The 14,968-nt window shown below is 51.4% G+C and overlaps 1 protein-coding gene across 1 annotated transcript in view; it reads right to left on the minus strand.

Moving 5' to 3' along the window:
• Positions 1-14,968, minus strand: part of ZDHHC18 (zDHHC palmitoyltransferase 18) — a 21,634-nt gene that overhangs the window by 4,712 nt on the left and 1,954 nt on the right. The window contains exon 3 of the mRNA XM_007459106.1: positions 496-645. Coding sequence (XP_007459168.1) covers positions 496-645 — 150 coding nt within the window. The remainder of the gene's footprint in view (positions 1-495; positions 646-14,968) is intronic.

Raw genomic sequence — 14,968 nt, forward strand, 5'->3', positions numbered from 1 at the left:
AGCCTCTGGCTCCCCAGCAACCACTGCAGTTGTGGGTCAGGAGCTTAGCTTCCAAGCCTGGCTATGTCCTCTCCACCTCACCAGCTTAAACTCCTCTGTTTCCAGATTCTTGTCCCTCTAAATTCTGGGAATCAGGTCAAAGTCTTTCGGTATAGCTGGCCCTGGGCCACATATCTAGAATGTCACTGCTCTAGTCTCTGGCTCCTTGGAACCCGGACCTACTGAGGACCAGGCCAAGGCCTGGAATAAGGGTTCAGGGCATCTCTGTGTCTGCCCCACACTTCAAAGCTGGGGGAAGGAATCCACTAATCCTGCGCTGAAGCCAAGGTACCACTGGTCACATTCAGAGCCCCCGCTCCACAGCGCCCCCTCAGTCACAGCAAATCTGGGTGAGCCAGACTTCCTGCCCAGCCCTGGATACCTCAGACACCCCCCGCCCCCCACGAGCGACTCCCCTGTGTGCAAGGCTCCATCCCTCTCAGGGCTCCCACTTACCCACACAGTTGTCGCAGACACTGCAGTGTGAGGTCCGGGGCGGCCGAAACATCTTGCAGGTAAAGCAGTATTTCAGCTTCACCACCTGCCCATTGATCATCACCTCCCGGGTCCGAGGGGGTGGCCGGTACGTGGAACTGCCTGTGTTGTCTGAGACGGGGACGAGAGACAGATGGGGGATGGCCAAGCCCAGAGCTGGGAGCCGCAGCACGGGGGGAAGCCAGTGCTGCCTGGCCGGGACAAGAGAAGCTTTAGGGAAGCTGTTGCTGGGGAACAAACATTGGGGCAAAATCCCTGCCTAAGTGGGGGACATATCTCAAGAGCTGCTGCCACCTACCGAAACTATGCGCCGAGCGCCGCGCTAAAGCTTCACACACCTGCTCAGGTGCCACTCTAAGGAGGGCTATCAGAAAGGGAGACCAGGGAAGCCTTCGTGAGGTTTATCTGCATCTAAACAAGCCTAGATCTAAGTTCTGGTTTCCAGGAGGTTCAGGAGACAGAGGGACAGAGGACACAGTGAGAGTAAAGCTATGAAGAAACAATCAGATCCGGAATGTGGGACATCTACAAGACCACTGGCCTGCTCTCTAACAAAAGTCAGGGTCAATACATCAACTATAGTTGATCAACTATAGTTAGTACTATAGTTAGTTGATAGTTAGTACTATCAACTATAGTACATCAACTATAGTTGAATTAAAAAAAATTATTTTTAAAGTCAATGTCACTTACAAAAGGAGAAGGCAGACGGTTCTAAATTAAAAGAGATTTAAGAGATAGAAACCAATACAATGCTTGATCCTAGACTGGATCCTGTTTCCAAAAACAGAACACAGCAACAAAAGAGATTTGGAGGGTGATGGGGGACAAATGACTACAGATTAGAAATTTGGGAACTATTAATTTTCCTAGATGTGATCATGGAATTGTCATTATGAGGAGGCTATCCTCAAATCTTGGAGATACACATTGAAGTATTTATGGGTTAGGTGTCTATGATGTATATAATTTATTATGAAATGGTTTAATAAGAATTATGTGTGTGTGTGTGTGTGACACAAATAACTAAGCTAGACAGCGAATGTATAGGAATTTGTTGTACTAATTCTTCTGAATGTTAGAAATTTTTCATAATAAAAATTTTAAGAGAAAAAAGAAATACAGAGATATATGATATTCATGGATTGGCAGAGGCTCAATATTAAAAAAGGATTTATTCTCCCTAAATCTGTAGATTCAACATAATCCCAGTCAGGATTTTTTGGTGTGGAAATTGACAAACTCATTCTAAAATTCACATGGCAATCAAAGGGCCAAGTATAGCCAAGGCACTCTTGAAGAACAAAGCTAAAGGTCTTATACCACGGGACATCAACACTTATGATAAAGCCTTAGCACTTAAGACATCCTGGTTTGGGTACAAGGGTAGAAACGCTGACCAATGGAACAGAACAGAGACTCCAGATATGAACGTGTACATGATCGTGTGGTTCACGACGAAGGTAACATTGCAGTGCCAAGAAGGAAGATGGGGGCTTCCCTGGTGGCGCAGTGGTTGAGAATCCGCCTGCCAATGCAGGGGACACGGGTTTGAGCCCTGGTCTGGGAAGATCCCACATGCCGCGGAGCAACTAAGCCCGTGCACCACAACTACTGAGCCTGCGCTCTAGAGCCCGTGAGCCACAACTACTGAAGCCCGCGCGCCTAGAGCCCGCGCTCCGCAACAAGAGAAGACACCGCAATGAGAAGCCCGCGCACCACAATGAAGAGTAGCCCTCACTCGCCACAACTAGAGGAAAGCCCGCGCGCAGCAACAAAGACCCAACACAGCCATAAATAAATAAATAAATAAATAAATAAACTTAAAAAAAAAGGAAGGAAGATGATCTCCCAGTAAACAGTGCGGGGTCCACTGGATACACAAATGGGGGGAAAAACATATCTGCACCCCTGCCTCCCACTAAATACAAATTCAATTCCAGATGGACTGCAGCTCGCAATACAAACGTTCTGGATTAAAAAAAAAGAAAAAGAAAAATAGAGCAACCTCATGACTCTGGAGTAGACAAAGATTTCTTAAACAAGACACAAAGGGACTACTCATAAAAGAGGCATATGATAAACAGCATTTTATCAAAATTAAGAACTTCTGTTCATCTAAAGAGATCATCAAGAGAATGAAAAGATGACTTTCAGAGCTGTATCTGCAATATGTTTATCTGACAAAGGACAAAGGATGTGTATCCAGAACATGTAATGAATTCCTATGAGTCAGTAAGAAAAAGTCAGACAACTGAATTCGAACATGGACAAAAGATTCAAACAGGCATTTCATAAAAGAAGGTGGTCAAATGGCTAACAGACACATGAAAAAGTGCTCATACTTGTTAAGTCATCGGGGAAATGCAAATTAAAACCACAATATATTACCAGCACATATGCACCAGAATGGCTAAAATTGAAAAAAAGAAACAGAAAACCACACACACACACACACACACACACACACACACACACACATCTCTCGAGTGTTGGCAAAAATGTAAAGCAGCTAGAAATCCCATATGACCACTCTGGACAACTGTTTTGCACTAACTACCAAAGCTCAGCATATGCATCCCAGCAATCCCACTCGTAGGTATTTTCCCAGCAGAAATGCGCATGAACTGACGTGCACCAAAGACAAGTACAAGACTGTTCTAGCAACAATTCTCAAAATAGCCAAAATCTGGAACTACCCAAACGCCCATCAATAGTAGAATAAAAAAAAAAAAATTGCAGTATATTCATACAATGACATTCTATACAGCAATGAGAATGGATGATCGTTAATTACACACGGCAATATGAATGAATCTCACAAAGGTTGTGTAAAGTGAAAAATACCCATAGACGTAAGAGCACAAAATGTTCACAAATAGATAAAAGTAATCTATGGTGTTAAAAGTCAGGATCATGGTTATCCTTGGGGGCGGGGGCTGACAGAGACCGGAAAGGGGAACAAGGGGGGCTCCTGGGACACCACTGTTTCTCGATCTGGGTGCTAATTACGTGTGTGTTCCAACCATGAACCCTCAACAAACAGAACACTTACGAGTTGTACACTTACAGCAGTAAGTGTGCACTTTACTTCAGTAAAAATCTGAGAAAGAGGAAAAAGAAAGTAACTTGTCCGAAGTCACAAGGTGGGTAGGCTGGCAGAGCAGGAAGCTGAACTTAGATCTGCCATATGCAAAACCCACAATTCTACCCACAGAGCCTCCTGGTACCCCAGGCCACGGAAGACCAGCGTTCCCCAGAACAGTGGCTTCTCCCCAGACAGAATTCTGAGAGTCACACAGGGCTGCCTGGGATCCCCAGCCCTCGGCTATGTTCCCAGACATCATTTCCACTGGATTGAGTCCCAGATAACATCTCCAGTTTGGCCACTTGCCCCCGACGATTACTTACTGAGAGCCTAGCGTGTGCCAGGCACTATTCTAGGCACTTGGCATGCATCAGTGAAGCAGATCGTGTCTCACGTTCCTAGCTACCAGAGACTTTTGCTAGGCTGTTTCACCACCACTTCGACGGTAGCATGTTTAAAATGGAACTTAGCATCTAAGCATCTCTTCCTTAGCAATGGCAGCACGGTCAAGGCAGGGGGTTTGAGGCCAATGGACAGACTCTGAAACCTGGTTTTGCCACCGACTGTGTGCGAGGTTGCAGTCAAATGAACTTTTCTGAGCCTCAGTTTTCTCATCTGTAAAATGTGAATAATAGGTAGAATGGGACACGAGTCCTAGCTCCACCTTTTACTAGCTGGGTTTCTCCTGATGATGCCATTTGCTAGATGTGTGACAAGGCAAATCATTTAACCTCTCTGTGCCTGTTTCCTCGATCACTGAAATGGGGATAAGAAGAGTACTCACCTCATAAAGATGTTGCGAGGATTAAATGAGTTAATACGTGTGAAGTGACACAAAGTAAATACTTAAGAAGGGTGCACTGTTACTGCCAGCTCATAGAACTACTGAGAGAAAGAAGGGAAAGAGAACAGGTCACTGAGTGCTACTGTATGCTGAGCACGTAGCGTATATTCTCCTCTTTAGTCCTGATAACACCCCAGGAGGTAAAGTTATCGTCATCATCTCCAGGTTACAGTTAAGGAGCCTTTTCAGTGAGGTTAGTGACTTGTTCAAGGCCACACAGTGGCAGAATCAGGATGTGAACCCAAGTTCCCAAAGCTTGGGCTTGAGGTCTTTTTGTAAATTATGAACTGTCATAATGAGTGTTATTTTTCCCTGTCTAGTTCCTTATTTCTGCTGATGGCACAATCCAAGCGCTGAAAGGAACCTCAAAGAGCATATAACACAGCCCCTGGCACACAGCAGATACCTGATAAATGTCCCTTCACTGACTGTCTCTGTTCTAACTCCTTCAGTTTACAAATGAGAAAAGAGGGCCAGAGAGGTCAGGGGATTTGTCCGAGGTCACACAGCCAGTAAGTGGCAGAGGCAGGGGAACCCAGTTTGAAGTCTCCTCGCAGACCCTTCCTTCTCCCTCATCCATGCCTGGCCAGTTGCTAGGTCTGGTCAGGTTTTTCCTTCATCACCTGTCACTCTCTCCACTCCCAACACCCTAACCCAGGCCAGGCCCGTACCACCAAACAGCTTCCCCAGAAGACTACCTGCTCCCAGACCCTCTGCCTTTCCACCCGCCTTGTACACACTGTCACATTCCTCTAAATAACCCCTCATGAGTCACTTCCCAGCTCAGAAACCCTTCACTGGCCTCTAAAAACAAGATAAAGGCAAACTTCTTGTCCTGATATTAGGACCCTCCACAGTTGGGCTCAACCCCCATTCCCAGCTTTTCTCCCACTACTCTGCCCCAGCTTCCTGCCCCTGTTCCCGAGCCCAGCCTCCCTTCTCTCTGCACACCAGGACTCACCAGGCCTTGTCAGCAGCCTCCCTGACCACAGGAGCCTCGGGGCTGCCGGACCTCACACACAGCACAGAACACACTCTCTGCTCCGTGCTGAGCTGGGATAGGACTGCTGTGTGTGTACACTGTCTCTCCAACTGGACCCTACACTGCTTGAGGGCAAGGACAGTGGGATAAACAGGCAGTCCTGGGCCTATCAACTACGAGGCAGCAGGCAAAGAGGAGAGATACAGGCAGGCCTGGAGTTCGAATCCTGACTCTTGAGGCTTCCCTGGTGGCGCTGTGGTTAAGAATCCGCCTGCCAATGAAGGGGACATGCGTTCGAGCCCTGGTCCAGGAAGATTCCCCACATGCCGCAGAGCAACTAAGCCCGTGCGCTGCAACTACTGAGCCTGCGCTCTAGAGCCCATGTGCCACAACTACTGAGCCCGCACACCTAGAGCCCGTGCTCCGCAGCAAGAGAAGCCACCGCAATGAGAAGCCCGCGCACTGCAACGAATACTAGCCCACGGTCGCCTCAACTAAAGAAAGCCCGTGCACAGCAAGGAAGACCCAATGCAGCCAAAATTAAATAAATTTATTTAAAAAAAAAATCCTGACTCTTCTACTTATAAGCTGGTGCCCTTGGGGAAGCTGCTTAACCTCTGTGAACCTATTGCTGCATCTGTAAAAGCAGACAAATAATAGTGACTACCTTGAAGGGTGGTAAGGATCAGAAATAGTACACGGGACTTCCCTGGTGGCTCAGTGGTTAAGAAGCCGCCTACCAATGAAGGAAACATGGGTTCGAGCCCTGGTCCAGGAAGATCCCACATGCCGCGGAGCAACTAAGCCCATGCGCCACAACTACTGAGGCTGCGCTCTAGAGCCTGTGAGCTACAACTACTGAGCCCACAAGCCACAACTACTGAAGTCCACGTGCCTACAGCCCGTGCTCCGCAACAACAGAAGCCACCGCAATGAGAAGCCTGTGCACCGCAACAAAGAGTAGCCCCTGCTCGCCACAACTAGAGAAAGCCCACGCGCAGCAAGGAAGACCCAACGCAGCCAAAAATAAATAAATGAATTTTTTTAAAAAGTGGAACTTAATTGAACAAGAAAAAAAGAAAAGAAATAGTACACGTAAGGGAACTGACACTTGGTGAGTACTCACTAGTAGCTGTTTTCATGAGGGGCAGCAAGGCACAGGCTCTGGACTCTGAAACACTGGGTTCGAATCCTGGTTTTGCTACCCACTTGCTAATTCAGGAAGCCTCTTCACCTCTCTGAGCCTCAGTTTCCTCATCCATAAAATGGAGACAAGACCATCTCACTCTCACAGAGCTGTGGTGAGGGCTGAGTGAGAGGCTGCAAGGCACAGTGCTGGGTTCACAGGAGCCTTAGTCCTGACAAACGGCTCAGGCTGTGACACCCCAGTGTGCAGAACTCCCCAGCTCTTCCCAAAGCTGTTGATGCTACTCCAAACCCAACCCCTAATCCTGCCCCTCGGGCCCTAGGTCCCAGTGCCTGCCCCTGCCCACTGTGGTCTCCCAGGCTTGGATACAGGCTTTGGAGCCAGACAGACACTTGGGTGTGAATCTTGGCCCAGTCACTTACTAGCTGTGTGATGTATGTCAAGTCGGATAACTTCTCTGTGCCCTCATCTGCTAAGCAAATAAAATGGGACAGAATCCAATCTACCTCCTAGTGCTGTTATGAGGGTCAGGCAAAAATTCATCAAGTGGGTTTAGCAAAGTGCCTAGTACCTGGCGAGAGCTTAATAAACATTAGCCATTATTATTATTGTCTCTACGAAACACTATATTCCAACAGCTGATCTGTAGAGGAGACTTGAGAACACAACCCATCTGTGAGCAAAGGCCAGCCACAGACCCTCTTCCGGACTAAGAGAAAAGTTACTGGAACCCTCACTGGATTCCCAGAGGCCCTCCCAGGGCAGAGGGGTGCCCGTGCCACTCCCCCAAGGCAGGGAGAGAACTCCTACCAGTATGTTCTGGCCCCTGGCAGCCAGGCCTCCTCCTCTCTAGAACCCTGAGAAAGAGGAAGTGAGGCTCTGCACACCCAGCTTCCTCGGGCTGCCAGGAGCCGGAGGTAAAGAAGAGGAGAAAGGGCCCAGTGCAAGGGTGCCACCCAGACGCTGAGTAACGTCACCAACTGCAGGGCCCTAGATGAGATGGGTCAAAGGAGGCTTTGCAGGGATGCTGCTTCAGGGCTGAGCCCCACGTGGGGTAGGGGAAGACAAGCACGTGTCCCACTGCTTTTTCTCAGGCCAGACAGTGCTGACCAATAACTGCCCTGGTCTCGGCCTCAGAACCCTCCTCAACCCACTCCTCCCAGCAGCCATTACCAGTGGTAGCTTGTTAGTACCCAGAGCAAGACCACTTGCCATTCCTGACCACAAGTCTCAAGCCTCTTAAGTTTCAGTAGAGAAAAACCATTTTCAAATGCACTGACATTCCCCATCTCACTCGGACAAAAAAACGCCCTGGGCTGGGCAACGACGGGACATGTGCCCGCGTTTTACAGACTTCACTCCAACAGTACAAGGTGGGGTTGAAATTAGAACCCTTGTCCTCCAAGGCATTCATCTGTCCATTCTTTCAGACACTAGCATCTATGAGGTCAAGGTATTGTACAAGGCCCGGGGTGGCGGGGGAGGGAAGTACGGGGTAGGTACACAGAAAGGAGTCAAATGCGGTTGCTCTGTTACTCAGTTCAGAAAATATTCGTTGAAGAAATGAATGAAGGAGTGGTAATAAGAGATGCTCTCCCTGCCCTCCAGAGCTCTTCCTGGTTCAGGATCTTCCCCAAGAAGTAAAAAGCACCTCCAGGTGGGAAACTAGAGCCCCCAGGGACGTGGTAACGAGGGGGAGGCTCCTTCTCGCTGAATGGCTGGGAGAAGGAAATGAATCTCCCACACCTTCCTCTTGACCAGGGGGCCTGCTTTGGGTATCTTCACCCCAACTCCAGCCCCAAAGAGGCGCAGCCAGGCCCTGAACGGCTGAGGCTGTGACTGAAACCCAGGGCTGGCGGGGAGGCCCCCGTGGCTGGTCATGAGCTAGCGAGGAGGCGTTTAGTGAGGGGAGGCTGGGGACCTCTACCTGCCCTGCTGGGCCCCACCGCTGCCCTTCTGCTGTTCCCACCTGTGGAGGAATCAGCTGCAGGGCTGCAGTTGCCCAGCTCCCAGGCTTGAGGTCAGCCTCAGTGGCCAGGCTGTGAATACTGGGTCACCGTGACCCCCCACCAGACTATTTCTGTTCATTCGGGAGGTTTATGGAGCCCCTGTCACACACTGGCTTCCTGGCAGGCCTGGGGGTACAGGAAGAGCTCAGCCTGGGGGCAGAGTGAGCAGGAGAGGTGGATAATTACAGAGTCAGCACGGGAGGCACGGTGAGTCAAGCGTGGTGACTCTGGGGCCAGTGTGATCTCATTGAGAAACCTGGCCTGGCCACTTGTTAGCTTGTGATTTTGAGGAAGTTGCTCCCTCTCTGAGCCTCAGTTTCCTCACTGGGTAATAACAGTGTCAACCCTGCAAGATGATGATGCCAATGAGAGATGTAAAGGTGTAACCCACAGCTGATCAATGAATGGTGTCACCGGTGTCTGTACTCAACCCACCTTGAGAAGACAGAGTGGAATATGTCGGGAGCGGGCAAGACGCAGCATTCAAGAAAGCAACGAGATGAAGCACAGCTGTAGCTGGGTGGGAGAGACTGAGACCTTGGGCTCATGGGGGCCTGGGGTGGGGCACGGTAGCAGAGGGGGCCCCGTGGGTCAAGGCATCCGCATGCAGTGTGGCTGGGGCACCGGGCAGTGGAGTGAGATGACGAGGGAAGGGTGGGCCAAGGAAGACCCAACGCAGCCAAAAATAAATAAATGAATTTTTTTAAAAAGTGGAACTTAATTGAACAAGAAAAAAAGAAAAGAAATAGTACACGTAAGGGAACTGACACTTGGTGAGTACTCACTAGTAGCTGTTTTCATGAGGGGCAGCAAGGCACAGGCTCTGGACTCTGAAACACTGGGTTCGAATCCTGGTTTTGCTACCCACTTGCTAATTCAGGAAGCCTCTTCACCTCTCTGAGCCTCAGTTTCCTCATCCATAAAATGGAGACAAGACCATCTCACTCTCACAGAGCTGTGGTGAGGGCTGAGTGAGAGGCTGCAAGGCACAGTGCTGGGTTCACAGGAGCCTTAGTCCTGACAAACGGCTCAGGCTGTGACACCCCAGTGTGCAGAACTCCCCAGCTCTTCCCAAAGCTGTTGATGCTACTCCAAACCCAACCCCTAATCCTGCCCCTCGGGCCCTAGGTCCCAGTGCCTGCCCCTGCCCACTGTGGTCTCCCAGGCTTGGATACAGGCTTTGGAGCCAGACAGACACTTGGGTGTGAATCTTGGCCCAGTCACTTACTAGCTGTGTGATGTATGTCAAGTCGGATAACTTCTCTGTGCCCTCATCTGCTAAGCAAATAAAATGGGACAGAATCCAATCTACCTCCTAGTGCTGTTATGAGGGTCAGGCAAAAATTCATCAAGTGGGTTTAGCAAAGTGCCTAGTACCTGGCGAGAGCTTAATAAACATTAGCCATTATTATTATTGTCTCTACGAAACACTATATTCCAACAGCTGATCTGTAGAGGAGACTTGAGAACACAACCCATCTGTGAGCAAAGGCCAGCCACAGACCCTCTTCCGGACTAAGAGAAAAGTTACTGGAACCCTCACTGGATTCCCAGAGGCCCTCCCAGGGCAGAGGGGTGCCCGTGCCACTCCCCCAAGGCAGGGAGAGAACTCCTACCAGTATGTTCTGGCCCCTGGCAGCCAGGCCTCCTCCTCTCTAGAACCCTGAGAAAGAGGAAGTGAGGCTCTGCACACCCAGCTTCCTCGGGCTGCCAGGAGCCGGAGGTAAAGAAGAGGAGAAAGGGCCCAGTGCAAGGGTGCCACCCAGACGCTGAGTAACGTCACCAACTGCAGGGCCCTAGATGAGATGGGTCAAAGGAGGCTTTGCAGGGATGCTGCTTCAGGGCTGAGCCCCACGTGGGGTAGGGGAAGACAAGCACGTGTCCCACTGCTTTTTCTCAGGCCAGACAGTGCTGACCAATAACTGCCCTGGTCTCGGCCTCAGAACCCTCCTCAACCCACTCCTCCCAGCAGCCATTACCAGTGGTAGCTTGTTAGTACCCAGAGCAAGACCACTTGCCATTCCTGACCACAAGTCTCAAGCCTCTTAAGTTTCAGTAGAGAAAAACCATTTTCAAATGCACTGACATTCCCCATCTCACTCGGACAAAAAAACGCCCTGGGCTGGGCAACGACGGGACATGTGCCCGCGTTTTACAGACTTCACTCCAACAGTACAAGGTGGGGTTGAAATTAGAACCCTTGTCCTCCAAGGCATTCATCTGTCCATTCTTTCAGACACTAGCATCTATGAGGTCAAGGTATTGTACAAGGCCCGGGGTGGCGGGGGAGGGAAGTACGGGGTAGGTACACAGAAAGGAGTCAAATGCGGTTGCTCTGTTACTCAGTTCAGAAAATATTCGTTGAAGAAATGAATGAAGGAGTGGTAATAAGAGATGCTCTCCCTGCCCTCCAGAGCTCTTCCTGGTTCAGGATCTTCCCCAAGAAGTAAAAAGCACCTCCAGGTGGGAAACTAGAGCCCCCAGGGACGTGGTAACGAGGGGGAGGCTCCTTCTCGCTGAATGGCTGGGAGAAGGAAATGAATCTCCCACACCTTCCTCTTGACCAGGGGGCCTGCTTTGGGTATCTTCACCCCAACTCCAGCCCCAAAGAGGCGCAGCCAGGCCCTGAACGGCTGAGGCTGTGACTGAAACCCAGGGCTGGCGGGGAGGCCCCCGTGGCTGGTCATGAGCTAGCGAGGAGGCGTTTAGTGAGGGGAGGCTGGGGACCTCTACCTGCCCTGCTGGGCCCCACCGCTGCCCTTCTGCTGTTCCCACCTGTGGAGGAATCAGCTGCAGGGCTGCAGTTGCCCAGCTCCCAGGCTTGAGGTCAGCCTCAGTGGCCAGGCTGTGAATACTGGGTCACCGTGACCCCCCACCAGACTATTTCTGTTCATTCGGGAGGTTTATGGAGCCCCTGTCACACACTGGCTTCCTGGCAGGCCTGGGGGTACAGGAAGAGCTCAGCCTGGGGGCAGAGTGAGCAGGAGAGGTGGATAATTACAGAGTCAGCACGGGAGGCACGGTGAGTCAAGCGTGGTGACTCTGGGGCCAGTGTGATCTCATTGAGAAACCTGGCCTGGCCACTTGTTAGCTTGTGATTTTGAGGAAGTTGCTCCCTCTCTGAGCCTCAGTTTCCTCACTGGGTAATAACAGTGTCAACCCTGCAAGATGATGATGCCAATGAGAGATGTAAAGGTGTAACCCACAGCTGATCAATGAATGGTGTCACCGGTGTCTGTACTCAACCCACCTTGAGAAGACAGAGTGGAATATGTCGGGAGCGGGCAAGACGCAGCATTCAAGAAAGCAACGAGATGAAGCACAGCTGTAGCTGGGTGGGAGAGACTGAGACCTTGGGCTCATGGGGGCCTGGGGTGGGGCACGGTAGCAGAGGGGGCCCCGTGGGTCAAGGCATCCGCATGCAGTGTGGCTGGGGCACCGGGCAGTGGAGTGAGATGACGAGGGAAGGGTGGGCCGGAGCCTCCTTCATCCTGCAGGCGAGTGCACCTCCGAGGATGAGCTTTCAGGAGGGTGGGAGATGGGTTGTTTCCTGGCCATGACACTAAGCAGCACTGAATCACATGATGAGAAAGTCACTCCCTTTTCAATTCTCTTTCGAGCCTTGACTCCATCCAGGGGAAAGTGTCAACTTTTAACACGGAATACCTGTGACCCTCACAGGCCTCAAGGTGACTGCTTTCCACAGGCGACCGTAACCACCAAGAATTCTGTAACATTGTCATGCTTTTGTTCTTACGATTATCTTGTATTTAGAGCAAGTGGCTTCTGCTAACAGGGCTGATATAAATTTTCCTTATAAAAATCGTTTAAAAGCAAGCCATTTAAAGGAAAATACTAAAGAAAGGACGGTACAAGGGGAGATGCAGAAAGGGCAAAAATCACCGAGGTTGTACTCCAATGGCCGATCTTCAGGAAATGCTGCTGAGGGTAGTAGGGTGTCACCCAAATTCTGAGCCAGGGAGGGCCAGGTCAAATCTGGACCTTGGAGAGACAACTATGACCGAAGACAACTGCCTGGTCAGCAGAGTCCTGAGCCAATCCAGGTGGAAAATGAGGTGTGTCTGCCTGGGGCAGTGGGCTTCAGAAGGACCAGAGGGGAGACATTCTGGAGGCAGACAGGATGCAGTTTGTGACCTGCTGTGTGGTGACAGAGGGAGAGGCGGCTTCTGTGTCTGTCGTGTGAGCTGTAACCGTGGCTAGGTGAGTGTCTGTCACTCAGATTCAGGTGTTCCTATGACCTCCCATCAGACCAGGAGCTTCTTGGGGGCAATGTTGCCGCCTCCTCCTACCTCTTTTCCAACTGCCCAGAGCCCGTGGGGGAGTCTAGCTGCACGGCTCACCAGCTGACAAGTCAGGAGCTCAGACCAGGGTGGCCAACCAGCCCTTTTGCCTGCAACTCTGGGGTTCCCCAAGATATGAGGCTTTCGGTGCTAAAACAGGGACAGTTCTGGGCAAACTATGAAGCGCTGGCCGCTCCAGCTGGGACAATCCTCGCAGGGTGGGAGCCCTAGAACCAGATCCCATGGTGCTGGAGCTGCTGGCCTATGGGGCCAAAATGAGAAGGTCACACTGTCTGTATGGGCCTGGGCCCCGGTAACCAGCACACGTACACATGGACAGCACCACCCACCTCAGAGCTGGCCCCCGACCTTCTCAAAAAGGCTCGGTGACTTTAGTCCTTTTTAAGAAAATATGTTTCACCCTGATTAGGAGCCTCCAGTTCAAGTTTAGATTCAAAGACCCCAAAGACGCCATTTTCCAGGCTTGGGAACTGTTCTCAAAGGAATGTTTCTGACCCTGACACTCAGGGGCCCTCAAGACTGACTCTACGCATCCTCCAAATTCTCTGAAGCACTCCTGTGTCCAGCCAACATGGCCTGCTCAGCTCCCACGCCTGCCCCCATCCTTCCCACTCTGCCCTCCCCTCTTCCTGTTCTATTTGCATGGGGGGCTCCCTTCACACACCTTGCTGTGCTTGAACTCCACCCAAACTTTATGGTTTGGCTCAGGGCACCTCTCCAGGAAGCCTCCACATAACCTCCAGGCAGAAGATACCCTGGTTTCTTCGATCCTCTTTCCAAGCCTCCTCTAATCTGTGGCGGCCAGTCAGGCCTTCCACCTTGGACTGGGCTAAGCTGGAAACCACCAGAGGGAGGGTTCACATCAGATTCGTATCCCCTCCCCCACAACCTCCCTGCAGTCAGGCATCGGCATACAGAATTAAAACATGAACGACCAAGCGTATAATGCCTGGTTAGGAGAAATTCCAACTGTCTCTCCACCAGTCACCAGGGGACAGCAAGGAGTGCCTCTGCAGAGGCTGGTCTGTTCAGCCAACGTCGCTGAGCCCTCCACGTGGCGGACAAGGTGAACAAGACACTTACCACCCAGGAAAGGCCGCTGGGTTTGCCTGACGATTCTGTAATGACCACAAGGCAGCCCAGGGCCATGGTGGAAGGACAATGTGCTCTGGGAAGGTGTCACAAAGGCGTAGCCCACCTGGGGTCACAGAGGCTTCCCAGTCAATTGAACTGAGACCTCAGAATAAAGAGCGTGTGGCCGTGGAAGACTGGGACGTCTCCCTGCCACCATCTCAGAAGAGAAAGCATACAGCTTGGGGGTCAAGGCTCTGTCTCTGCGCCCCGGTTCCCGGCCGTGGGATCCCCTGCCTCAGTTTCTGCATCAGCACAGCCGGGCTGTTGCGAAGATTTGTGGGGATAATGGCTGGGGAGCACCCAGCACAGTCAAGCTCTCCCCAAACACAGGGGATTACTGTTGTCAGTATGACCCAAACAGCTCACAGGAGGCCAGAGGATTCCAGGCAGCCAGACCTCTGAGCCTGGGCTGAGCCGGACAATAATCCTGCCTCATGATTAGCCCCGACCTGGAGAGAGGAGAAACAGGGCTGCCCCGAGTCTCCCCTGCTGCCAGCGGCCGGCCGCTGGGTCAGACCGCAGGAAACTGAAGCAACAGAGACCAGGAGGCTGGGTGGCGAGTGGCCCAGGGGTGTGAGGGGGAAGGAAGCTGGATGCAGGCAGAGGAAGACGACAACTGAGGGCGTGGCTGAAGACAGGCCAGAGCAGAGGAAAGAGACAAAGAACAGACAAGCTTGGGAGAACACTCTCTCCCCTCCCGCCCGCCCTCCTGAGCTGCTCCAGACCATCTGTGGAATGACTTCCAGGACGGATGCAGCAGGGCTCTGCCACTCACAGGCTGCCAGGGCTCTTCAGAGGCAGCTGGGTATTTATTTAAGTCTGTCTGAAAGCCACCCTGTTAGGGGAAGAAGCCAACCATGGACCGGAAACCCCTGAGGTGTGTGAATCCCCACGTCACTTCTCAGCAG

Source organism: Lipotes vexillifer, unplaced genomic scaffold (assembly GCF_000442215.2).
Source record: "Lipotes vexillifer unplaced genomic scaffold, Lipotes_vexillifer_v1.1 scaffold496, whole genome shotgun sequence".
In the NCBI taxonomy this organism is placed as follows: Eukaryota; Metazoa; Chordata; class Mammalia; order Artiodactyla; family Lipotidae; genus Lipotes; species Lipotes vexillifer.